Source organism: Melanerpes formicivorus, unplaced genomic scaffold (genome assembly GCF_026170545.1).
Source record: "Melanerpes formicivorus ecotype bairdi unplaced genomic scaffold, bMelFor1.0.p_v2 SCAF_29, whole genome shotgun sequence".
Lineage (NCBI taxonomy): Eukaryota > Metazoa > Chordata > Aves > Piciformes > Picidae > Melanerpes > Melanerpes formicivorus.
This window is the reverse complement of record NW_027142381.1, coordinates 2,857,358-2,882,278: the sequence shown is the minus strand read 5'-3', so window position 1 is coordinate 2,882,278 and position 24,921 is coordinate 2,857,358. Positions and strand designations below refer to the sequence as shown.

The 24,921-nt window shown below is 51.8% G+C and overlaps 1 protein-coding gene across 2 annotated transcripts; it reads left to right on the top strand.

Annotated features, from left to right (window-relative positions):
- The first annotated feature begins 3,785 nt into the window (after nucleotides 1–3,785).
- On the top strand, nucleotides 3,786–24,826 carry LAT2 (linker for activation of T cells family member 2). Of its 2 annotated transcripts, XM_068154475.1 has the most exons (14): nucleotides 3,786–3,845; nucleotides 9,530–9,635; nucleotides 10,326–10,365; nucleotides 12,239–12,282; nucleotides 15,305–15,359; nucleotides 16,439–16,482; nucleotides 17,582–17,626; nucleotides 18,178–18,208; nucleotides 18,351–18,406; nucleotides 18,951–19,016; nucleotides 19,445–19,510; nucleotides 20,465–20,533; nucleotides 21,044–21,128; nucleotides 21,813–24,826. In XM_068154475.1, the coding sequence occupies exons 2-14, from the start codon at nucleotides 9,548–9,550 to the stop codon at nucleotides 21,829–21,831; spliced, it is 708 nt and encodes a 235-aa protein (XP_068010576.1). In that variant the 5' UTR covers nucleotides 3,786–3,845; nucleotides 9,530–9,547; the 3' UTR covers nucleotides 21,832–24,826. The 2 variants fall into 2 exon arrangements, with proteins under 2 accessions (XP_068010576.1, XP_068010577.1); XM_068154476.1 differs by lacking the exon at nucleotides 20,465–20,533.
- Nucleotides 24,827–24,921: the final 95 nt, after the last annotated feature.

Genomic DNA, 24,921 nt, shown 5'->3' with positions numbered 1-24,921 from the left:
GTTGGGGATGATGCTGGTATTTTCCAGTTTGTCTTCTGGATTCTATGAGTTTCAATCCTGACTTTAGCACATAGTGAAGGGGGAGCCTTTGCTACCTGTAGTGCTATCAGCTGCCTTGCCTTCAGAAAAGATGAGGAAATGGTGACAATTCCAGAGCAAATCCTGTGCTAATGCAACCCCTCCTTTTGGTAGGAAAGGTCTCACACTGAAGCCAGCTAATTTTTAAGTGCTTGTGTGAGCCCTTCGTCAGAGCACTCTCCTGTAGCGACCTGCAGAGCAGCCCTTGGCTGGCTGACTGCTGTGAGCAGAGCAGATTGGAGTGACAGTTCTCCAGGGCTCCCCCTGGTCACTCAGAGTGTGTTCTGGCCAAGGGCTGCACGTCCAAGCAGTGCAGTAGATCAGGGGTACACCTCTGGTTCCCCACACCAACCTCCTTCCTCCTCTGCGTGGAAGCAGTTCTGCTGGTTTTATTGCTGCTGGCTTTCAGCAAGGACCTGGCTGATGAGCTCTTAGCTGCCAGCATCTGTAAGTCTGGGTTCAATTTCTGGGTTACATTCTGGTGGTTTCAGTGTTTTGCTACCACAAAAGAGGGAAGGCCCTGAAGGGATTTGGGCTGGTGGTGCATCCTGGCACGTTCTAAGTTGCTTTGTAGTTGGCAAGGGCACTGCTCTGGGCTGGATTCTTGGGGTGAATTTTTCTAGGTGCTGCTTGTCCTGCATTTTCAGAAAGGGGAGGTCCTGTGGCTGAAGGGGAATCTGGATTCCAGCTGAGACTGGAATTTTCCAATCTGGTAGCTGAATCCCTCCTCTGAAAGGCCACTTTTCCCACTGCAGGATTTCAAGGAATCAGGTTTGTTTGGGGTGGCAGAAGGCCATCTTTCCTTGGGTGCTTCAGTTTCACCAGGTCCTCTGCAGCTCGTTCTGCAGCTCATTCTGTTGCTCGTTCTGTAGCTCGTTCTGTTGGTGGTGGCACCACCAAACCCATCAGAAGCATTTAGAAAGGTGTCAGCAGATTCTTGGAGCCTGCTTTCTGAAAGGATTTAACCCTTCAGTGCCAGGCACTTGCCTCTCAGGCCTGATGCACCTCAGTAACAGCACCAGCTTGATGTCATTTCATGCTGGAGACTAACTGGAGAAACGTAGCACCAAAGCTGTAAGTGTAGAGCTTGCACTTCTCCTGCAGGGCCTGCAGGGAAGCTTTGCTGCTTCCTCCCCTTGGCTGCTCACTTCACCCCAAAGCTTAGATGGGCACAAGAAGCAGGAGATGAGGTTCTGGTTGCATAGCAGTGTCAGAGTGTGTGTGCAGTGTCATTAGGGCTAAGCTCACATTCCTCACCTCACTGTAGCTGTCTGGGTGTCTAAAGCATTTTCTGGTTTCCTTTCCCATGGCTGCAAGGACCCTGCTGGTTTGCCTGCTCACCAGCAGCTTCAACGCCGGCTTCCATGGCAGGGGGGCTGGAAGTAGATGATCCTTGAGATCCCTCCCAACCCTAACAATTCCATGATTCCCTCGTTTCTGCCCCCTTTGCAGCCAAGGCCATCCAAGGGCTTTAAGGACTTTCAGCACCGTTTCAGGGACAGCCTGCTGGCCTGTAAGCTCACAAATCCTCATGTAAAGCTCTGGAGTACCCCAGGGTTGATGTTTGGGGGATGTTATCGCTGGGATTGCTGCCACCACCTTTCTGCCCGGTAGGTTTCAGCCAGGTTAAGTGTTCCCCATGGTAGGGATTGTGCTTCCTCCTAGGAGATTGTTTTGTTTGTGTCACCGTGCTCCCGGGATCTGCCTCTTTCTTTGAAATGAACCAAAAAGAACAGAACAAAAGATCACTAAGTACCTCTATAAACCCCCTGCCGAATCTGTACTGTACTGAATCTGTATCATTTGTATTGCTGTACTTAAAAAGGAAAAAAAGAACTCAAATAAAAGCGTTCAAACCTTCCAGGGTTTTGTGCTCGCATCTCAGCATTGCGGTGTCTCCACTAAGCGGGAGGGAGAGGGGGGAGAGTGGGAAGAAGCTTTGCAGCGCCCCAGGGAGGTAAGAGGATCGATCTCTGCGAACTTTGCTCGGCCAAACGTCTGCGGAGCACCCAGGGATCGTAGCTGTGAGCTGTCTTTCCACTGGGTGGTAGCAGCAAGTATCTTCAGCTGCAAGGCTCTCGGTTTCAGCGGGGTGAGGAGATCAGGCTTGCAGTGGGGCGTGTAGGTGGGGCTGCCAGGGGGTGGCACTTCCCCTTTTGGCAAGGGAAATGCTTCACGCAGCCACAGCTCGGGGGAAAGCCGTTTCTTGGGCTGCCCAAGAGCCTGCATCTGCTACTTCAGCGCGGCAGAGAAATTCCCCCGAGATGTGGTTTGTAGTAAAGCTGCCAGGAGAGCATGGCGAAGCAGGTAATGAGCAGCTGGGACGAGAGGTGTGCTTAGGTCCCAGAGCAAAGGGGAGCTGAATGCTGACCTGCAAAGTAGGCAGCACTTGACTCAAAAGGCTTATGAGCTCTGGCAGAAAGAGGCTGCTGGAGCTCGGAGACCTCTCTCCCACACTTCCAGCACTGGGTGTGTTTCTGCAGCAGGGCCAGGTGTAGATGCTGCATTGATTTGCTGATCTTCGTTCCCCTGCTGATCTCTGACCAGCTTACTCGTAACACCTGGCTCAAGCAAACCCAGCTGAGCTTTGAGCAGACCCCACCTTTATCTAAAGGGATGTAAAGGGATCCCCCTCAGGCCATTGAGGCTTCCAGCCATAGCAGGTAAGATGGGTAGGGTGGAGCCTGGGTTCTTGCAACCTCTCTGGGCCCAAAGAGGTTTCTCCACAGCTATTTAGCTGTGTATCAAAGAGGGAACAAGAGGGTTTAGTTAGCTGCTCAGGCTGACTGAAAGAGTAGGTGCTGTGTGATTGTTATGGGGGGAAAACCAAAACCAAGCCAAAATGGTTAAGTCCCTCCCTAGCCTTCCTGTAGGTCTCCTTCAGATATTGAAATGCAGTTGTAAGGTCACCCCGGAGCTGAGCAGCCCTAATTCTTTCAGCCCCTTCTCCATAGCAGAGGTGCTCCAGCTCATCTTTGTGGCCCTCCTCTGGACCTGCTCCCTCAGGTCTGGACTACAACTACTGTAATGGGGCTTGAAGCCAGTAGATAACTTCCTCTTTATTCATAAACCCACCTTACTCTAGTCAAACACCAAAAAAATGAAGGAACTACTTTGGTTTGGGGCTTTTTGTTTAAAGAGCACAGCGAAATTGCTTCTGATGTCTGCAAACTGCCAGCACTGAAGCCTGAGGAGGAGTTTTCCAGAGAGGAGCTGCATGTTTGGCCTCTAGAAACAGCACCCTCAGGCTGCCTTTGAGACTTGCTATCATCTCTTCTCTGAAAAATAAGAGAGGGCTTGTTTGTTTTATCTGCTACGAGTTTGTCCAGGCAGCATCTGCTGCTCCCAGCCTGCAGTGTTCAGTCATGGAATCAGAATCATTAGGGTTGGAAGGGACCTCAAGGATCACCTAGTTCAAACCCACCTGTCCTGGGCAGGGACACCTCAGGCTAGATCAGGTTGCTCAGAGCCCCATCCAGCAAAGGCTCTTTGCTAAGAGGATACCTTTGGGGTGGCACCAGCCCCATCTGAAACTGCAGGGCAGCTTGGGAAGGGACCTTGGCAGCCTGCAGGGTCCCTCTGGTGAGGCAGCAAGGGGCTGGCCGGCCGAGTGGCGGATGTTGGGGTTAGTGATTCAGATGATGACAGGAAACCAGCAGCTGGCTAGCAGAGCCCTGGAGGAACCAGCTCCAGTGTCGGCAGCTGCGGCCCTGAGGGGCAGGAGGAGATGGGACAGATGCGGGAGAGCGGCTGAGGCTGTGGCTAAGGTGAGAAAGGGCCCCCTGGGGTTTATGTGAAGGCTCTGGGGCAGGTAGAGGCTCGCCTGGGGTTTATGTGAAGGCTCTGGGGCAGGTAGAGGCTCACCTGGGGTTTATGTGAAGGCTCTGGGGCAGGTAGAGGCTCACATGGGGTTTATGTGAAAGCTCTGGGGCAGGTAGAGGCTCACCTGGGGTTTATGTGAAGGCTCTGGGGCAGGTAGAGGCTCGCCTGGGGTTTATGTGGAGGCTCTGGGGCAGCTGGAGTGTCCCACTGGGTTTGGTGAGCTCAGACACCCTAGCCTAGACCCTGGGGAGTTGTTTGAAGAGGGTTCAAGGTCAGCTCCATAAAACCCTTCTGGAGAGCAACGTGCTGCACCTCCCTCCTCACCGCTGCTTGTGGTCATCAACTGGCAAGCCCCAAGGTATGAAAATTACCAATTACCTCTTCTCAGCAGCACTTAATGGCCCTCTGGACCCAAAATGAGTCTGTCCTGTACAACCTGGATTGATAGCTCTGTGACAGTGCTCTTTCCATCTCCCCACCCTGTCTGCTGATGGCAGCATGGCTGGGGTTTAACTACATGAGTTTACATCTGCTGAAACATTCTGGCAGATTCAGCTCAGCTGAGCTACCTTCATCCCAGATCTGCTTGGTCCTGCTTCTGACACCTGCCTATAGCTTCTGGGACCACTGCAGTCCACCCTGTTTCTCCCTCCAAAGCCCAATCCTATGGAATAGATGACTGGAACTGCACCTCCTGGGCTTCCCCACTGGTTTCAGGGCTTGTGTATTTGGTTTGCTCCATGCAAGTATCTGAAATTGCTAACCCTGGATAGAATGAGCTTTGGCTTTGCATCCCTTTTCTCTGGTGATCAATGTTCAGTGTACCATGGGCCCCTGGAGCAAAGCAGGATAACTTGGGGATAATCTTGTGTGATATTGGCTCATCTTCATTGCTCTGGGCTGCGCAGGAGTGATTAGTTCCATCCATGTGGCTTGCTTTGATCTGCAGTTGCTAATGTGGCCTCTCCATGGACTCTTCAGTGGTGGTGGAGGATGCTGCCTGGCTTGGATGCAGCCTGGCAGGGGAAACTTAAGGACAGATACAAGAGATGTCTGTGAATTCCCTCCTCCTGCTGGCATCCTCCGTGTGATGAGGATTTTGTGCTGTATTTTCCACTTGAGTTGCTTTTTTTGGGGGTATTTTAAAGCACTTTATGAATGTGGAAGTTGATATATCAATTCCAGTTTTCCCCTCTTGTCCTATGTTCTACCACAAGACATCCACTGCTCCCCTGGTATAAAACAAAGCTTGGGCTGCTGGAATGGCTGTAACTAAAATCAGCCTTTAGCTGTGTGGCAACAGCTTTGCTAAGAAAACTTGACACTGGCATAAAATGATGAGCAGAGGGCTGGTGCACCTCTCCTATGAGCACAGACTGAAAGAGTTGGGGCTGTTCAGTCTGGAGAAGAGAAGGCTCTGAGGTGACCTAATTGTGGCTTTCCAGTATCTGAAGGGGGTTACAAGAAGGCTGGGGAGGGACTTCTCAGGATCTCAGGGAGTGATAGGACTAGGGGGGATGGAATGAAGCTGGAGGTGGGGAGATTCAGGCTGGAGGTGAGGAGGAGGTTCTTCCCCATGAGAGTGGTGAAGCCCTGGAATGGGTTGTCCAGGGAGGTGGTTGAGGCCCCATCCCTGGAGGTGTTTAAGCCCAGGCTGGATGAGGCTCTGGCCAGGCTGATCTAGTGTGAGGTGTCCCTGCCCATGGCAGGGGGGTTGGAACTGGATGATCCTTGTGGTCCCTTCCAACCCTGACTGATACTATGAAAATCTGGGAGGAAATGGGAAGTGGAGGCCCCTGGAAGGGAGCTTTTCTGGAGGCTCCAAAGTGGCCATTGAAGTGGTTCCGACCAGAGGAGCTTCCCTGCTCTGAGAATTGAGTTTCCCTTGCCGGGGCTCCCTGCGGCAAGCCGTGCGGCGCGGCCGAGCAGAAAGCAGCATTTCTTTTCTTGGCAGCCTCAGAGACACTGAGTCAAGCTGAATGCTGCATCTGTTCCACAAGCCTCTGCTCAGTTTCACACGCTGGGGCCTTAAATAAGCTCTCCACTTCGTATTTCATGCCAGTGACTCATCCAATCAGTCTGAATTAGCCCTTAATTTCTGGCAAATTGGGGCAGGCCACAAACCTTGCTGGAGGGGAGAGGAGAGGGATGGTTTGTGTTTGCCTTGGGGGCCAAGGGGTTGAATAGGTGTCCAGGGAGGTGGTCGAGGCCCCATCCCTGGAGGTGTTTAAGCCCAGGCTGGATGAGGCTCTGGCCAGGCTGATCTAGTGTGGGGTGTCCCTGCCCATGGCAGGGGGGTTGGAACTAGATGATCCTTGTGGTCCCTTCCAACCCTGAATGATACTATGACACAAACCTGCAGTTTGGTCTTTAGATTGTGATGTCAGCTTGAGAGGTGTGCTGGATGTGTCTGCAAAGGGCCAGAGCACCACCTCACAGCAAACCACCTGGGGTTGCTGCTGCCACCTCAACGCGTTCCTCCCTCCCCTGCTTCGTTGGGTAGAAGAAGTTTAAATATGCTTTAAGGGCTCTTAAGGGGGGGTTTAAGTGAGCTTTTTGCCTCTTCTGGCTGCTGTTGGAAAGTTCTTCCAGACTTTCCATCCATTAGGAACCTTCTTTCTAGCCTGGGCATATCCAGCTTATCCCCACTCACTCTCTAAGCTAAGCTGCTGTGGGTTGTATTTAAGCAGCTTTCCTCCCGTTGGTGTTTCTCTCAGACAGGCTGACAGGGAATGGCACTGTGCTCTCACTCTCCACTTTAGCAGACTGAAAAGCAATTTCCCTTTCAGTCTTCCCTCAAAAAAAACCCAACCCCACACACCTCTCCTTCCCTTGGCTCTTCACAGTGAGCCTTTAATTAGGACTCAAAACCTTCCCCACCAGCAGCCAGGCTGACAAGCCCCAGCGCATGCAGAGAACTTCTGCAAGCTCCTTCGCTCTTCCCATTTAAAAACAGCCCACCAAAACGTCTAAGTTTGCCTCTTTGGTGGCTAAAAGCATCTAAGAGCAGTCCCTGTTCAGGAAGCCTGCTTCCCCCCCTGCAACAGAGGTGTCATGCTGCAGAGATCGTGGCTTTTAGCCAGCCCCCGGTGGCTGCTTCTGCCTGGAATCACTTATTCCAAGCAGCTGCTCCCAGGGTTTTGTGGTGCTCAGACAGTGCTCACTGCCACGTGCCGTGGCCCCACCAGCTTCCTCCTGCAAGGAGAGACTCCTGCCAGAGTAAAAAGGGGGGGGAAAAAAACCCCAAACCATGCAAAAGGAGAACAAAGAAGTGTAGAAACACAAGAGGGCATTTCGATGGGGTCCAAAACTAGATGGGAACCTATTTTCTCACCTTGTTTGAATTTAGCTTCTTGAAAGCACAGCTGGTGAGCAAGGAGCATCTCTGCTGTGAGGCCAGGCTGAGAGAGTTGGGGCTGCTCAGTCTGGAGAAGAGACAGCTCCAGGGAGACCTTCTGGAAGCATTTCAATACTTAGAGGTTGATAAGGAAGACAGGGAGAGACTTGGTAGCAGAGTCTGTTAGAATAGAATAGAATCAACCAGGTTGGAAAAGACCTTTGAGATCATCCAGTCCAACCTATCACCCAACACCATCTAATCAACTAAACCATGGCACTAAGTGCCCCATCCAGTCTCTTCTTAAGCTCTTCCAGTGATGGTGACTCCACCACCTCCCTGGGCAGCACATTCCAATGGCCAATCTCTCTTTCTGTGAAGAACTCCTTCCTAACATCCAGCCTAAACCTCCCCTGGCGCAGCTTGAGACTGTGCCTTCTGTTGTGACAGGAGAAGGGATGATGGCTTGGCACTAAAAGGAGGACATTCAGATCAGAGAGAAGGCAGAAATCTTTGCCCCTGAGGGTGGTGAGACACTGGCCCAGGGTGCCCAGAAAGGTGGGAGGTGCCCCACCCCTGGAAATATTCCAGGTGAGGTAGTTTGGGGCTCTGAGCAACCTGCTCTAGATGCAGATGTCCCTGCTGATTGCTGGAGTGTTGCACTAGGTGACCTTTAAAGGTCCCTTCCAACCCAGACCAGTCTGTGATTCTATGATTCAAGTTCATACATCCTTCTCCTCACAGCCCTCAGTGACTCGGGTCTGTTTGTTGTTTTCTCTCCTCTCCCCAAGGCAGAGAGCAGGGAGAGCATGTTCAGCCTTCCAAATATGTTATTTATAGCTCAGGAGCTGTGAGTAAGTGCCTGCAGCCTTCTGCTTGTCAGAAATCTGCTCATCACCTGCTCCTCAAGAGAGGGGCTTTGGACCAAAAGGAAAGGTTTCCCTGGGCCTGGGTGTTTGGTGAGCACAAACAACCTCTGAGCTGGTGTTTTGCTTGTGAGCTGCTACCCATGAGAGCCTCCCCTGGGGTGGGGATGCTGGGATGGGGCATCCAGTGCCCTGCTTGGCAGCCCCTGCACAGGACCACCTTTGGTGCTCCTGCTGAGTGGGGGCTCAGGAGCAGCCTGGGTTTGCTGTGTTAGAGCAGGAGCAAAGCCAGCTCTAGAAGGGAGATGTTGGCCTGTCCTAAAGTGGTACAAAGTAGGTCAGCCCTGTCAGGTGCCTTCAGCTCTGCTTTGCCTTTACTTGAAGAAAAAAAATGACCTCCCCAGACAAACCAGCAGTGCCTGTCACACCCCTGTGTAAGATGAGTTTTGGTCACCAGCACTGAGCCAACTTCCCTTAGCTGCCTCTTGCAGATGCCCCACAGCTCCTGTTTTCCATGGGGCACGTTTAGCCATGGAAAAACTCAGTGAGAAACCACATGGCTCTGACCAGGCTCCATCCAAGCCACTCTGGCTGCTGGGGGTGCTGCTCCTGGGATGCTGGCCCTGCCCCTCTAGGCTTGGCCCGTGGGGATTTGGACATGTTGTTAACCTACAACAGCTCATCACAGCTTCTTCAGGTAGTGCTGCAAGAGTGGACCTCAAGAGGTCTGAAAAGGGCAGGGCCATGGTGGAGCAAGTACTGGAGCTGTCACAACCTTGTGAGCCCAGCCAGCCTGGCAGGGGACAGGAATAAACCCAGTCTGCCCACAAGCAGAGGGGATGGCATCTGAAGTACTTCTGTGCTGGAGCTCCTCATACAGAGCTTTGACTATTTCCAAGTGCCTCTCTTTTTGCCCTCTCTCCTGGATATTAAAAAGGAGCATCTCCTCCATGGGTTATGGAGCTGGCAATGAGTGAAGCCAAGCAGGTTTTATGTCTTTGTGCCAGTGTCCTGTTCAGCGGGTACAGAGATACCCAAAGACCATTAGAAGGTCTCTCTGGAGCTTTCTCTTCTCCAGGCTCTCCAATTCTCTCAGCCTGGCCCCACAGCAGAGGGCTTCCAGCCCTCCCATCATTGCTGTGGCTTCCTCTGGCCCTGCTCCAACAGGTCCCTCTCTGTGCTGTGTTGAGGACTCCAGAGCTGGACCCAGCACTGCAGGAGGAGTCTCAGGAGAGCAGAGGAGCAGAATCCCTTCCCTCCGCCTGCTGCCTGCGCTGCTGGGGATCAGCCCAGGACACTGCATCCTCAGCAACCACCCAGCTCTTCAGGGCTGCACAGGCAGAAAGCATGTGGTTCCCTGGGGGGGGGGGTAGAAGTTTTCCCTGCCCACACTGCTCACAGGGTTCCCCTCACTGCTGTGTTTCAGGCTGGATGTGGCCAGGCCATGGCACAGATGGAGCTGCTGTGGGCAGCCGCCGTGCTGATGTTGCTTGGGGCTGCCATCAGCCTCTGCGTCAAGTGCCAGCTCTCTGGTAAGGTCCCCCTTGTGTGTTTGGGGTGCTGCCCACAGCTGTGGGCTGGAGGTTGCTCTGGCCAGACCCTTTCCTCTTGGGATGTCCCCTCCAGGCAGGTTTGGTTCTGCTCAGCCATGTGCCAGCTTGGGGAGCTTTGCCTTTGTGGGGAAGCTCCCAGCAGCTTGAGCTGGCAAAGGTCTCTGCTGAAAGCCAGGGAGCAGCTGGGGGAAGGACTCCCCAACCCTGCAGCACCCCTCCGTGGTGGGTGGCTCTGGGGCACCCTGCCCTGTCCCAGTGTACAAATCCTATGCAGGTGAGGAGCAGGCATGGAAGGAGGGGCTGGGGGATAAATTCATCTACACATTAAATACAGGGGGAGTGAGGTGAGCACAAGCCCAGTGAGGGGTTCAAGCCCACCTGTGAGCACTGGAGGGGTTCTACTGGTGGAGAGGGGCTGGAGTTGGGGGTTTGAGGACAGCAATGTCTGGCTTGCCTTGTAGGGTTAGAGACAAACACTGCACTCAAGACCTGGTTTGATAAACACAAACCAAACCCCTGCACAACAGCTGCTCGCTGCCTCCACTGGCCTCTCGTGCTCCTGGCTGAGGGGGGCTTTGTGAATGTGTTTTGTTGTTCTTTCTGATCTTTAGTTCCCAAATCATCCTTCTCAGAGCCTTTATTCCTTCCCCCCCACACTTTGTCTTCCAGCCTCCAAGCGAGAGAAGCAGCTGAGCAAGCAGAGGAGCCAGTAAGTTGCCTTTTGCACTCATGCTTCTCCCCTGAACAGCTCACCCAGGCTGAGACCCTGGCCAGACCTGGACCCACTCCATGCCCTGCAGCTGAGATTCAACTTCTATCGAATAAAATCATCCCAGAATGGGGCTTGTGGGGCAGTGTGCCCAGCCCAGGGCACTGCTGGAAGGGTTGTGCCTTGACAGAGAACAATTCAAAATGAAACTGAAGCTCTGGCAGTGCTGCCTGTGAGTCACTGACTAGTTGGGGAAAGGTCTGGGAGACTGGCAGGGTGAGTCCTTGTCCTGTCCTGTCATGCCCTAGTGAGGAAGAGAGGTTGGTAACTTCACAAGCAGCCCTTGGCTGGGGCTGGTGGGAGCCCTGCAGTGTCTGAAGGAAATGTGATTGTGCACACCCCACACACCCCCCCTCTGGTTTCCTTCAGCAACAGACAAACCACAGCTAAAAGATACAAAGGGGGGGGGGGGGGGGACAGTTGACACTTTTCACCTTTGATACAAGAGCAAACCGGGTGCAAAGGAGCTCCCTGAAAGCCTCTGTGGAGCTGGGGTGTTTGCTGCTGAGGCTGAGGGACTTGGGTTGTGTTTTACCCTAAAGGAGTTTGGGGGGTGATGGCCTCAATGCTTATAAATACTTGAAGTGTGGGAGGGTGTCAGGATGGGGCCAGTCTTCTTTCAGTGGTACCCAGGGACAGGGCAAGGGGTAATGGGCACAAACTTGAGCAAAGTAAGTTCCAGCTAAGCATAAGGAGGAGCTGCCCTGCTCTGAGGGTGGTAGAGCCCTGGACCAGGCTGCCCAGAGAGGTGGTGGAGTCTCCATCTCTGGAGCCATTCTGAATCCCCCTGGACACTGTCCTGTGCAACCTGCTCTAAGGGAACCTGCAGGGGGTTGGACTGGATGATCTCTTAGAGGTCTCTTCCAGCTCCTAATATTCTATGATTCTGCCCTGCTTGCTCAGGACTGGGGGAAAGGCTTCAGTGTGGTCTGGTGCAGACTGATGGAGAAGCCATGAGTGGCTCTGCCCCTGCAGGCTCCTCCTGAATTGTCCTGGCTTCTGGAATTATGTACCTGGAGTAGGAGATTTGACTTCAGGCTGGTGGCATTGTGAGCTGAGTTTGGGTTAGTTTGGGCTGCTTGCAAGGAAGATGGTTTGAACTCTGTACATTTGCAGACCTTGCAAACAGATCCTTTAACATCTCCTCTCCCTGTGCCATGAAGAGCAGCTTGGGATGGGGGGGGGGGGGGGCAGCCTGAATGAGAAGAGCTGGGGGGGGGGAGAGGGGGGAAAGGCTAGATTCAGAGTCCCCAAATCAGAGCTATTAAGTGCCTGTGCTGTGCCTGCAGCAGAAGAGCTGTTGAATCCTGTTGTGCTCTGAGGAGCAGCTCCCATTGGTCATTAAAAAGTGAAGAGGTTACTGGGCAGGGTTGAGCACATCTGTCATTTTTTCTCAGGTTGATGTTAAAGGATGTGGGGAGGGGCAGGGTTGGTAGTGGAGGTGAGGAAGTGGGGTTTGAAGCCATTTCATGGGGGTTTTGTGGGTGAAAATGCTCTTTCTGGCCATAACCAGTGCATTAGCAGAGTAGGGAGTTATCCTAAGTGATGTTTTCCTCACTCCTGGCCCCTTCCCTTGGCTGCTCCAACGATGGTCCATAAGCAGCCCTTGACTTTAAGCAGCCAAAGAGGAGTTTGGAAACTCCTCCCAGCTCCTGAGGGCCCTGCATGAATGCTGGACTTCAGTGTCTCACTGAGCCCAGCATGGAGGCTGTGCTCTCTTCCCCCTGCTCACCAAACCAAGAAGTCTCTTGCATCAATTTTCCTTGCCACAGACCTCGGAATTCAGCTGAGGTTGTCCCTCTGTCTGTTCCAGGCTCGAAAGCCAGCGGCGATTTGAGGTGATTCGAAACCACTCCAGTGAGTATGAGCACTGCATGCAGCTCCTGGGTTGCCTGTTGGGGATCCTGCATGCACAGATGTGGGGGAAAGGGAAAACCAAAGGGTCACCTTGAAGCCAGGCAGTCAAAAGATTGTCAAAGCCACCTGAGGGATGCACTTCTGGGGATGTAAATTCTGAGCTCTAAGAAATCATCTCCCTTGCGCCAAGAGAAGCACAGCCAGCAGGGAGAGGGAGGTGATTCTCCCCCTCTACTCCACTCTGCTGAGACCCCACCTGGAGTACTGCATCCAGTTCTGGAGTCTCTACTACAAGAAGGATCTGGAGGTGCTGGAATGTGCCCAGAGAAGGGCCACGAGGATGAGCAGGGGGCTGGAGCTCCTCTGCTATGAGGAGTTGAGCATTGAGAGGGTTGGGGCTGTTCACTCTGGAGAAGAGAAGGCTCCAAGAAGACCTTATTGTGGCTTTCCAGCATCTGAAGGGGGCTACAAGAAAGCTGGGGAGGGACTTTTTAGGCTGTCAGGGAGTGATAGGACTGGGGGGGATGGAAAAAAAGCCCAACTAGAAATAGGTAGAAGTTTCATATTGGATGTTAGGAAGAAGTTCTTCCCCATGAGGGTGGTGAGACACTGGCACAGGTTCCCCAGGGAGGTGGTGGAAGCCTCCTGCCTGGAGGTGTTTGCAGCCAGGCTGGATGTGGCTGTGAGCAACCTGCTGTAGTGTGAGGTGTCCCTGCCCGTGGCAGGGGGGTTGGAACTGGCTGAGCCTTGTGCTCCCTTCCAACCCTGACCATTTTGTGATTCCATGACACTGAAAAGCAGGCACTGAAGCAGCCTCCCTGAGGTGCAACACTCTGCTCACCCTGGGAAAATGACAGTGCGGGTGCACCCAAGCTGACAGGAGTGACTCACTTCTCATCACCTCCTTCCTGCTGCAGGGTGGGTTGGGCGCTGACCTTTTGATTTTTATCCTGAAACAAGCTGCTGGCAGGGTCTGCACTAAATGTCACCAGCTGCAGATGTGCTCTGCGGAGCCACTCCTGGCCCCGAGTCTTTGCTGGATCCAACTTTACATCCTCTCTAGGAATCTTTTAGCCCAGCCCCAACAAGGCTCACACTGCAACCCATAGATGAGGGGAAAGGTTTTGGGCCCCCACATTGAACAGGTCTAGGGGATAGCAGGCAGCAAGGCAGCAGCTGGGGTTGTATCTTCCTCCAGTGCCCGCTGGCCAGCTCTGTGCAGCCAGCAGCTTCTCCTCAGCCTTGCTTCCTCTTCTGGCCAGTGGTGAACCTTCAAGGAAGGATTTGGAAGCTCCTTTTGAGATGCACTAGGGAAATGCTCAAAGTAACCAGGGCATCATCTCTGTGCTCCTTAGAATGTCTGCCCCTGCCACCATCATAATGAACAGCATTCAAAGAATTCAAAATAGCTATAACATAAATTAATTTGTTTAAAAAATGAATAAGATAAATGCTTTTTCAACCAGGAAAATCAAATAAAATGAAAATAGAAAACCAGGAATAAAAAGAAATAATAAAATAATAAAAATGGTATTGAAACACTAAAAAAAGAAATAAAAGTAATAAACCTCAAGAAGGAAAAAAAGAATAAAATAAGAACTGTTTTAAATACTTAAAAAATGAAGTCAAAAGAATTAATCTCAAGGAGGAAAAATGAATCAAAGAAAAACTAATGAAAGGCAATAAAAAATGAAATCAAAAGAATCAACCTCAAGAAGGAAAAAAGAATCAAAGAAAAACTAATGAAAGGCAATAAAAAATGAAATCAAAAGAATCAACCTCAAGAAGGAAAGAAGAATAAAAGAAAAACTAATTAAAAGCAATAAAAGATGAAATAAAAAGAATCAACCTCAAGAAAGAAAAATGAATAAAATAAGAACTGTTTTAAACACTAAAAAATGAGTCAAAAGAATCAACCTCAATACTAAAAAAAAGAATAATAGAATAAAACCGATTTAAAAGCAATAAAAAGAAATGAAATAACAAGAATTAACCTCAATACTAAAAAATGAATAATAGAATAAAACTGATTCAAAAGCAATAGAAAGAAATGAAATAAGAAGAATCAGCCTCAATACTGAAAAATGAATAATAGAACAAAAACTACTTAAAAGCAATACAAATAAATGAAATCAAAAGAATCCACCTCAATACTAAAAAATAAAGAATAGAATTAAACTGATTCTAAAGCAATAAAAAGAAATGAAATAAAAAGAATCAACCTCAATACTGACAAATGAATAATAGAATAAAAACTACTCAAAAGTAATAAAAAGAAATTAAATAATCAGCCTCAATACTAAAGGTAAATAATAAGCCAAAACTGATTTAAAAGCAATAAAAGAATCTGTTTTGGTTAGGCTGCACCTTGAGTCCTGTGTCCAGTTCTGGGCCCCTCAGTTTAAGAAGGACATTGAGACACTTGAAGGTGTCCAGGGAAGGGCAACAAGGCTGGGGAGAGGCCTTGAGCACAGCCCTGTGAGGAGAGGCTGAGGGAGCTGGGGTTGTTTAGCCTGGAGAAGAGGAGGCTCAGGGGTGACCTCATTGCCCTCTACAACTACCTGAAAGGTGGTTGTAGCCAGGAGGGGGTTGGTCTCTTCTCCCAGGCAAGCAGCACCAGAACAAGGGGACACAGTCTCAAGCTGTGCCAGGGGAGGTTTAGACTCGAGGTGAGGAGGAAGTTCTTCACCGAGCGAGTCGTTCATCATTGGAATGTGCTGCCCAGGGAGGTGGTGGACTCCCCATCCCTGGAGGTGTTCAAGAGGGGATTGGACGTGGCACTTGGTGCCATGGTCTAGTTATGAGGTCTGTGGTAACAGGTTGGGCTCGATGATGAGAAGATAAAATAAAAAGAACCAACCCCAATACTAAAGATAAGTAATAAACTAAACCCAATTTAAAAGCAATAAAAAACCAAATAACATTAAAATACCAACCCCACCCCCACCCCCCTCAAGAAAAAGTAAAGAATGAAAGAACTTAAACCCAAGCCAATAAAAAATAACCTTGTCCTTGCTGCTAGGTGCAACCCGAAGGCTGGAGCTGATCAAGGAACCTGGGAATCTCTCAATAGCAAGGTGGGTAAGAAACAAACACCCAACAAACCCAACCAAGACCGAGCTGCAGAGCCCCAGGGTGGGTGAGAGCCACCCACGCTGCGTGAATGGTCAGGATCTGGGGGGGAGTTTTGTACCCTGCAGGTGTGGCTCGGGCTGCAATTAGCATCACAGGATGGTTTGGGTGGAAAGGGACCTTTAAAGGTCATCTAGCCCCAACCCCCCTGCAGTGAGCAGGGACATCTGCAGCTAGATCAAGCTGCTTGATTTACTGATGGTCAGTAGCAGGGTTGGACTTGTTCTGGACTTTCTTCAGTCTGCCTGCATGCTGCTGGCCACAGAGTCATTGCAGCCTCGGAGGTGAGCCGTGGCTGTCCATAAGAGTCATGAGGGTGATGGAGTGCTGGAGCAGGCTGCCCAGAGAGGTTGTGGAGTCTCCTCCAGAGACTTTCAAAACCCACCTGGATGCATTCCTGTGTGGTCTGCCCTAAGTGATACTGCTTTGGCATAGGGATTGGATTAGCTGATCTCTGGAGGTCCCTTCCGACTCCTAATATTCTGTGGTCATGAAAAGGGTCAGTCCTCAATCTCAGGCTGTGCCAGGGGAAGTTTAGGCTGGGGGTGAGGAGAAAGCTCTTCACTGAGAGAGTTGTTAGCCATTGGGATGTGCTGCCCAGGGAGGTGGTGGAGTCCCCATCCCTGGAGGTGTTCAAGAGGGGATTGGATGTGGCACTTGGTGCCATGGTTTAGTCATGAGGTCTGTGGTGACAGGTTGGACTTGATGATCTTTGAGGTCTCTTTTAACCTTTGTGTTACTGTGAAATATTGCTTATAAGCAATCTGACCTGAGAAATCTTTTTCTCCCCATCACCAAAACCTCCAGGAACCACAGAGCCACAATCACCCTGCTGCAATATTCAGGCACTACTACTCCCATTTGACCCCAAACCCTTCCCCTCCCTTTGCTCATCATATGTCCTGTGGTAACCTCGCAGGGAGGTTTTGTGGATGGTCCTTCTGGCTTAGACATTGCTGTGGTTTCTAGTCCCTGCAATGGTTTGCTCAGACCTGGGGTTTTAGTTTCCTTTTCTCTCTTTCAGGAAGACCACAAAGGAGCTGAGTGCCTCCTGCCACCCTGGATATGGTGAGCATCTCCCCCAGGATGGGATCCCCACCCACAGGCACCAGGGAAGCAGCTGCTGCAGAATTCACAAATGAGGATGCTGCAAGGCTCAGCTTGTCCTTGTTGGAGCTGGCTGGGAGCTCCCACCAGTTTTGGGAAGTCAGAGCCTCTCAGAGGCCAGAACCCAGGCAGGGCACAATGGGGTTGTCCTGGAAACAAGCCAGGGGATGGCTATAAGCTGCTCCTGGTGAGATTCCAAGAGGAAACATTTTCACAAGGACAAGCAACCATTGGAAAAAAATCTCTCCAGAGAGGTGATGGAGTCCCCAACATCAGACACTTTGAAGATTCAGCTGGACAGGGTGCTGGGACTTCTTGTCTGAACCCTGCTTTGCCAAGAAAGGTTGGACCAGATGGTCCTTGAGGTCCCTTCTAGCCTGGTGTTCTCTCCTGGTTATTAGCACTTACCCAGGATGCTGCACAGTGATGCTCAGTGAAGTCTAGCCTGGGTCTGAGCCTGAAATCTTATGAGGAGCAGCTGAGGGAGCTGGGATTGTTCAGCCTGAAGGAAAGGAGGCTGAAGGGAGACCTCCCTGAGAGGAGGCTGTAGAGAGGTGGGTATTGGTCTCTTAAGTGATAAGTGACAGGGCAAGACAAGGACATCAAGTCACATCAGGGGAGGTTTAGGTTGGGCATTAGGAAAAACTCCTAGACTGAAAAGGTTGTCAGAGCCTGGCACAGGCTGCCCCAGGAAGTGGCTGAATCACCATCCCTGGATCTATTGCAAAGTCCTCTAGATATGGTGCTGAAGGAGATGGTGTAGCAGTGGCCCTGGTAGAGTTAGATGATGGTTGGACTGGATGATCCTAAAGGTGTTTTCCATCCATGGTGAGTCTGTGGTTGTGTGAAATGCAGTGCTTGTTCTGCTGCAGCTTGACCAGTCCTGCTCAGGGTGAAAATATCAACCCTGTCCATCCTACCACCTCTGCCCCAAGGTGTCCAACCTTGCAGCCATGGCCCTCAGCCCTGAGCAGATTGCTGAGCAGGGGCAGAGCTGCTGATACACAGAGGCTCCACCACTGAACAGCTCCCACAGCTCAGCTCCTCTGCTTTTCCCCAGGGAGCAGGAGCAAGACCAAGATCAGGTACCAGAACTTCCTGACAGGTAAATGCTGCAGCAGGAGGTCCTGGGGTGTTGGGGGGAAGGGTGCTGGGGCCATGAAGGGGTGACTGGGACTGGGAGGCGGTGGGGAGCACACAGGCAGTGTGTGCAGCTGGCAGAGCTCAGGCTGGGTTCATTTGGTGATTGCTTTATGATCTGCTGAACAGAGCAGAGGGAGGTGGGATGCTCGTGAGCCCCCTGCTCCCTGCCAGGGCAGCGTGAGCTGGCTCTGGCCCTAAGAGGATTACTGGGGGGGGGGGCTGTGCTGTCTGTCTCCACACTGGGGAGGATATTCCCACTCCCCCCACCAGCTGTCAGGATCTGGCCACGAGCCGCAGTGAGCCCTGGTTTCCTCAGGGTCTGAGGGAGATTGGGGCTGCCTCCCCCTGCTCCAGCCTCCCAGCTCTGCTTGTGGACAGTCTTTGGAGCTTTCTGGCTGCTGAGGACATCTGCTCCAGCTGTGCCCAGGGGCTTCACCCAGCTGTGCTTTGGGGTGGCAGCTTGAGTTTAGGCAGCAGTATGGTGTGCTGATGGCAAACCCTTTGTGCTTGCAGAGGACCGCCTGCAAGGGGATGCTGTCTACGTGTAAGTAACTGCTCTGCTCACCAGTGTGGCCAAGCAGATCCATACTGGTCCCAGTGCAGTCCTGGCTCTCTTGCAGCTCAGGCTGGGAAGGCCATGGGCTGCCTTGGGCAGAAGGAGCTAATGGAGGCTGCTCTTCTTGCAGGGAGCCTGTATCACTGGATCACTACAACTGTGCCAGGTTCTTCACCCCACCCTATGGTAAGGTCTCCATGGGAGCAAGGCAGTTTTCTTCTCCAGCTGCCATCCTGGCTGTCTCATGGCTCCAGGGAGCCCACCAAGCTAGGTCTGTGTGTTACTGCTGCATAGCCTGAAGCAAGCATGGGTCTAAGTGACACATTGTAGGCTGTCGGGCTTGAGGGATGTCCCAGCCCCAGCCTGTTGGCCAAAGAGCCCAAATGCATTCATGGCTCTGCACAAAACACTTTGTCTTTCCTCTGTTTCTTCCCTGGGCAGCAGCAAATCAGGTTTTGAGGTTAGCAATATGGGGACTCAGGTGGTTCAGTGGCTCTTGGGCTCATGCAGAGAGCTGTCATCCCCAGCTTGGGGTGAGTTCAGTGAGCTTGGGGTGAGTTCAGTGAGCTTGGGGTTTTCTAAAGCTCCTTTAACTAGATTTTGGTTCTAGATGCTAATAGATTTGTGCACTGGGCTCAGAGAGATGTTGAGCTTGGTCAGCTGGGGCTCAATTCCCAGGTCACCTGCACTTCTTTAAGTCCTATTTCTCCCTCTTTCTCCTCTCTGCCAGAGAAAGAGGAGGATTCCCATTCCTATCAGAATGTCATCATTGGAGTGTCTTGTGGCGCTGATCCAGGTAGGTGTTGCTGTCATGGTCTGTGCCTGTTGTGCATCTGAAAACACAGAGAGGGACACTGATCCCCTCTGCTGTCCCAGCCCGTTGGCCAAAGAGCCCAAATGCATTCATGGCTCTGCACAAAACACTTTGTCCTTCCTCTGTTTCTTCCCTGGGCAGCAGCAAATCAGGTTTTGAGGTTAGCAATATAGGGACTCAGGTGGTTCAGTGGCTCTTGGGCTCATGCAGAGAGCTGTCATCCCCAGCTTGGGGTGAGTTCAGTGAGCTTGGGGTTTCCTAAAGCTCTTTTAACTAGATTTTGGTTCTAGATGCTAATAGATCTGTGTACTGGGCTCAGAGAGATGTTGAGCTTGGTCAGCTGAGGCTCAATTCCCAGGTCACCTGCACTTCTTTAAGCCCTTTTACTCCCTCCTTCTCCTCTCTGCCAGGGAAAGAGGAGGATACCCATTCCTATCAGAATGTCATCATTGGAGTGTCTTGTGGCTCTGATCCAGGTAGGTGTTGCTGTCATGGTCTGTGCCTGTTGTGCAAAGGCATCTGGAAACACAGAGAGGGACAGTGACCTGTTCTGCTGAGGGAAATCCCCTCCTCAGAAGGTTCAGCTCTTCCTGTCAGCTCCACACTGGTGGAACTGGGCTGCAAAGGGTTGATGCAGGCACAGAGCAGACCTGGAGCATTTCCCCTTTCTACAGGAAAATGCAGGTGGTGATACCTTGCAGCCAAAAGCTCACCTCTGAGCTGAGCTCTTTGATCAGGAGGTCTCTACAGAAGGGCAGGAGCTTTGTGGTCTGCATAGCTTCTCTAGATCTCTGTGTTGTTACAGCTAAGCCTGATGGTGGTTCCAGCCCCCAGCTCAGGTTTCTTACCACATCCAACCCAAGAAGGCTGCAGCCAGCGAGCTGCTGGAGTATGGTGTTGGACCCCAGTGGGCTTCCAGAGTATGGTGTTGGACCCCAGTGGGCTTCCAGAGTATGGTGTTGGACCCCAGTGGGCTTCCAGAGTATGGTGTTGGACCCCAGTGGGCTTCCAGAGTATTCTGTTGGACCCCAGTGGGCTTCCAGAGTATTCTGTTGGACCCCAGTGGGCTTCCACCTTCTCTCCTGGGACGTTGCAACCGAAATAAGAAGTCAAGTTGGTCTCTTTCAGTGAATTAACACAACGCTTTTGGCACTGCTAGAGCCTGCCCTGCTCCTGCCTGGCACTGCATGGAGTGATTAGAGGAGGCAGGAGCAGCATCCCCAGCCTGATCCCCGTGCCCTGCAGATATCCAGGCGTGTGGTCAGGGCTGGAAAAGCAATGAGGCAGCATCAGCAGACCTGTGGCAGGACAGCAGCTGCCCAGCTGGAAACTCAGCCACGTCCACAGGGTGGTCAGGGTGTGGTGGTAGGAGGAGGGGTTCACGAAGGTCCGTTTCTAGTCCAGCATCATCCTGTCCCAACTCTTCTTAGTCACAGATGATGCTGAGGACTACGAGAACAGCACAGCCATACACCTGTGGAAACTGCAGCAAGCAAAAGGTGTGTTCCCAGCAGCTGTCACTGTTCAGGGATGGGGCTCATGGACAGGGTACCCATCATGCTAGCCCCACTCAGACCATCCTCAATGGAGCTAACCCTTAGGCAGCAGTTTAACCTAACCTGAGGCTTCCAGTGGAGCACAGGGAGTCTGGCCTGGGAGATAGTGGTGAATGTATACCTGCATATATATTTCAGAGCTTTCTGCCTCTGCTGTTTAAGCTGCCTGAGCAAACTGGCCCTTGCTCTCCTGCTTGTGCACTCTCTAGATTGAATCTAAGTTTCTTTTGGCTCTGAAGAGCTGTCCGTGCTCACTGCTTGGAGAGCTTGCTGTGATCATTCTGAAGCCCCTTCAAGTAGCCTCAGACAGTGTCACCTCAGGTTTCTTACCCCAGGCACAGAAAAATGTGAGCACCAGAGACCAAACACTGGCAGGACACACAGCCAGTGGCTGGTGAGTGTGTCCTTAGACCGAGCCACTTGCTGATCCCTGCTTCCCATCCTCCCTCGCAGCTCGGCGGGCAGAAAGCTCGGATGAGGAGCCAGACTATGTCAACACAGCCTCTGTGTCAGGCCCTCCCTCTCTGTCAAAGCAAAGGTAAAAAGAGAGCAAATGGTTGATGTATTTATTTAGGGGTGGGAGGGTTGGTTTATGCCAAAGGGAGCTTGGCTGGAGCTCTGCTCCTTGCTGGCAGGGCCAGCTGGTGCCCAGCAGCTCAGGGCAGCCCAAGGAGCAGGAGCAGCCTGCTCCATGCTGTGCCACATCTCTGGCTGATGCCAAGGTGACTAATGCTGGCTGTGGAGACAAATTTGTCAAAGTCTGTGTCCCAGTGTCACCTTTCTCCAACAGGAAATGACAACCACTTCAGAGCAGACAGGAACATGCTGCAGACAGGAACCCCCAAACGCGCTCTGGGCTGAGCAGTGTGAGCAATTCCTTGGGCTCCACTGAGCCCTGCCTGCACTGCTACCACCACACATCCTGCCCTATTATCAGCAGCAGCCTGGTACTGATGCTAAAGAATTTTTCAAAGCAGCTAAAGTAAAAAGCATCTGTGGAGAGCTGCAGGAAGGCTGCATGATGCCAAGTGGGGGATACAACACAGGGTTAGCAAATGAGGACAAGCAGCCCCAGATATACTAAGCTCAGGAACAGGTTTGGAGCTGTTGTGGCTCCAAAAAGTCTCTCAGAGGACTTGTGGAGCTTCTTCTCAGCAGTGTTGGGTTGAAAGCATGGATTGAAAGTCAGTGGACTCACTGCTTTCCCCTCTCTCCTTTCAAGTGCTCCACGTAAAGCCTGAAGTCCTTTGCCGAGCTGCAGCACACCCAGCAAGCATGCCCCGAGGGAGAGCCAATGCTTCAATCCCTCAGTGAGATCTCCTCTCCAAAATGTGCCCAAGATCATACAGAAGGGGTGCTGCTGAAAGGAAGAAATACTCTGCTTGAAGTCCCACAGAAGTCCAGCTGCAAACCTGCACCTGGAGAAAGCTCTCTGCCCAGCAGCGACCGGGGGCAAGCCCAGAGTTTGTCATCCTCCTCACTTCCCTGCACACCTATGGAGGGCTGCTGGGCAGTCTGGGCAGGGGTTTCTCCTGTCAAGCATGAAATGAATCTTTAAATTGTTGAGCAGTAATGCAGCCAGCTACTTAATTTGTCAGGGTGAGTCATGCATGATGGTATTAGAATGCAGGGATCATGTTCTAGTTCCGTTCCTGCGCGCTCCTACGGCAGCAGTTTCCTCGGAGAGGAGCTGGTGAGGCAGAGGTTGCTTGTACAACAGCAGTGGCTCTCTGGAGCTAAATGAGATACCAACCCAATCACAAAGGCTGAAGAGGATTAAATCCCCTCCATATCCACAGCTTGTAATTCACAGTACCTGTCTGTGGCAGCTCTCCTTGTGTTTTGGTATCTGTGTTGTAGTGATACAAAGGTCCTGCAACCACTGAGAAGATCAAATCCCCAGCTGTCAGCCTCAGAAGCTTCACCAGTCTTGGAGTACTGCTGTGGTGGACACTTAGCCCTGAAATGAAACCCTTGGCTCTTGAGCCCTGATATGCAGATTTGGCACCACTGTAGCCCTTATTTATTAAAACTGAGAAGCATCCAAAGAGTACAATCAGAGGTGCTTCCTTGCAGCTTGCCGTGCTGGGGATGCTGTCTGCGTGCTTAGGTGAGACAGGCTGAGATGGGAGCAGGTGAGATAGCAGGGGTGAGCTGTGTGGGATCTGATGGGCAGAAAATGTAGCTACTTGAAACCTTCTTCCTCAAAATGAGTTCAGAAGACCGTGCTTCATGAAGGGCCTCAGCCCACACTCACATCTCTGGGAGTGGTAAGAGTGGGCCAAGAAGGGGAGCTAAGGGTGAGCGAGCCCTGGAGCGGGAGAAAGGGATGTCAGGTGCTTCCTGCTGCAAAAGTCTGGGCTCTAATTTTAGCAGGGCTGCTGAGATCTCTGTTTGTGTAGCTGAAAGGGTGGGTGGCTTGGTCTTTGCTTTAGGAGGGGATTTACTTTAGCACCTACAGACACATTTGTTCCTGCTTCCAGGGGACTCTTACAAGGGGGACAATCCAGCGTGCTTCAGGGACCTACACACCCAGGGGGCTACAGTTGCTCTCTGCTTGGCCTAGCTCCTCCCAGCTCTGCTTCCACTCACAGCCTCTTGTTTCCTGATGCTCTGCAATTTGACAGGTGTGGGACACCCAGTGAGCCTGGAGCAGAGATGGTGACAGCCACAGCCTGCAGTGGCTCTGCACAGGCTCACAGACAGGCAAGGAGATGAGGAGATGCCTTTATTCCTGAGACAATGTGACCTGCTGTGGCAGGGCTGTGACTCTGCCATCCTTGGTGACCCATTCAGCACCTGAAGAAGCTCCCACCTTCCATCAAGTGCTGCAGACTGTGGATTTGTTGCAGGAGGGGAAGGATGAGCTGTTCTCAGTGATGTGTGGTGATGCTACAGCTACTGGTGATTCATCTTGGAGCCGGAGGGAGCCATTAAATGATTAGAAGATTAGCAGCAGTAAAAGATCCTTGGCACACAGTAACAGATCCAGCTAGAGAGCTCCCAGAAGGTTCTAGCTGTTAGGTGTGTGCACAGCCAAACACAAGATGTGCTGCTCCCCTTGCTAAGCAGGGAGGTGGATCAGGACAATGACATCTTCCTGGTGCTAGGTTCCTCCACTGCCTAAACCTGAGTGTGGACATCTTGAAGCCAAAGCAGGCAGGGCAGGAGCTGGATGTGGATGTGGAGCATCATCCCTCCTCTTGCATCTCTCCAGAACAGCTGTAGCAAGGGGTAAATCCTTTCTCAGCTCTGTAAAGCTCTTGAAATGCTTTCAGCCAGTGATCTAATTACACTGGAAGAGAGCCAGAGACTGCTAGGGGAACGTACATTGGTGTTACTACAGCCTTGCTCTGAACCCCCTGACAGCTTGCCTTTGCAGCAGGTGAGGACACACCTGTGTGTTCATTCAGGGTTTGTTTTCAGGTGTGCAAACACTTCTGGTGCTTAACCAAAAAGTGCCAGATCCTGTGTGTTGTCTGCAAATAATGCAAGGAGAAATGAGCTCTCCCCTGGGTCTGTGTATCTGCCTCCTCACATTAGGTAGGCAGCCAAGTGAGCAATTCACTTCCTGTTTTCAATTGAAGACACGTTAGAAAAGCAGTTTTGGCACTGGTGAGGCTCTCAAATGGAGCTGGGGAGCCTTAGCAAGCTGCCAGAAAGGGTTGCTCTGCCCTTGGAGAGGCTGAGCAACCACCTTTGGCAGAACTGGCTGCATTGGTGGCCTCAGACCAATACTGTTCCTCTTCTCAGGAACAGTGGGTGTGATTATGTTCCCTCAGTGCTGCAGAAAAGAATCTGCTCCAAGCTGGAGCTGAAAGCAGCCCCTGAAACAGTGGCAACCACTTAAAGCAGGTAGGAACAAGAACTGCCACCCTTTCTTCCTCACCCTTCCACTGGCACCGACACAGCAACCCAGACAAGGCACAGCTAGGCACCGCCTCCAGTGGGGCAAGGACCAGCCTTAGGGGTCCTCCAAAGTTTGCTGTCTTATGGAGCTCCTGCAGTGACTCCTCCTGCTGCCCTGGCCAGCAGGGAACACGTTTAACCAGCAAGCACAGCCACAGCAGGCTGCTCTGCTGTACAGCCACTCACCTGCCCTCCTGCTTTGGTTAAGTTCTGAGGGACAAAAGCTGTGGTGATGTCTGTGGAGGACTCAGCAGCTTAAGATCCTTAATGCTCCATTATTAGCTGCCTATTGAATAGTGTTTGTGCTGGTAGTGACAGCTCCCTGGCTAGGGCCCAAAAGGTTCAATAAATGGAGTGTTGCAGCCATTACTCTAAGAGCTGTTTGCTTTGTTCCATCTGGGAGCAGGCTGAACTGTGTCTGT

Coding starts and splice junctions, on each gene's coding strand:
- LAT2 (XM_068154475.1), top strand. CDS start 9,548: ATGGCACAGATGGAGCTGCTGTGGGCAGCCGCCGTGCTGATGTTGCTT. Junction 18,407..18,950: donor GTTCTTCACCCCACCCTATG/GTAAGGTCTCCA, acceptor CCTCTCTGCCAG/AGAAAGAGGAGGATTCCCAT. Junction 20,534..21,043: donor GAAACTGCAGCAAGCAAAAG/GTGTGTTCCCAG, acceptor CCTCCCTCGCAG/CTCGGCGGGCAGAAAGCTCG.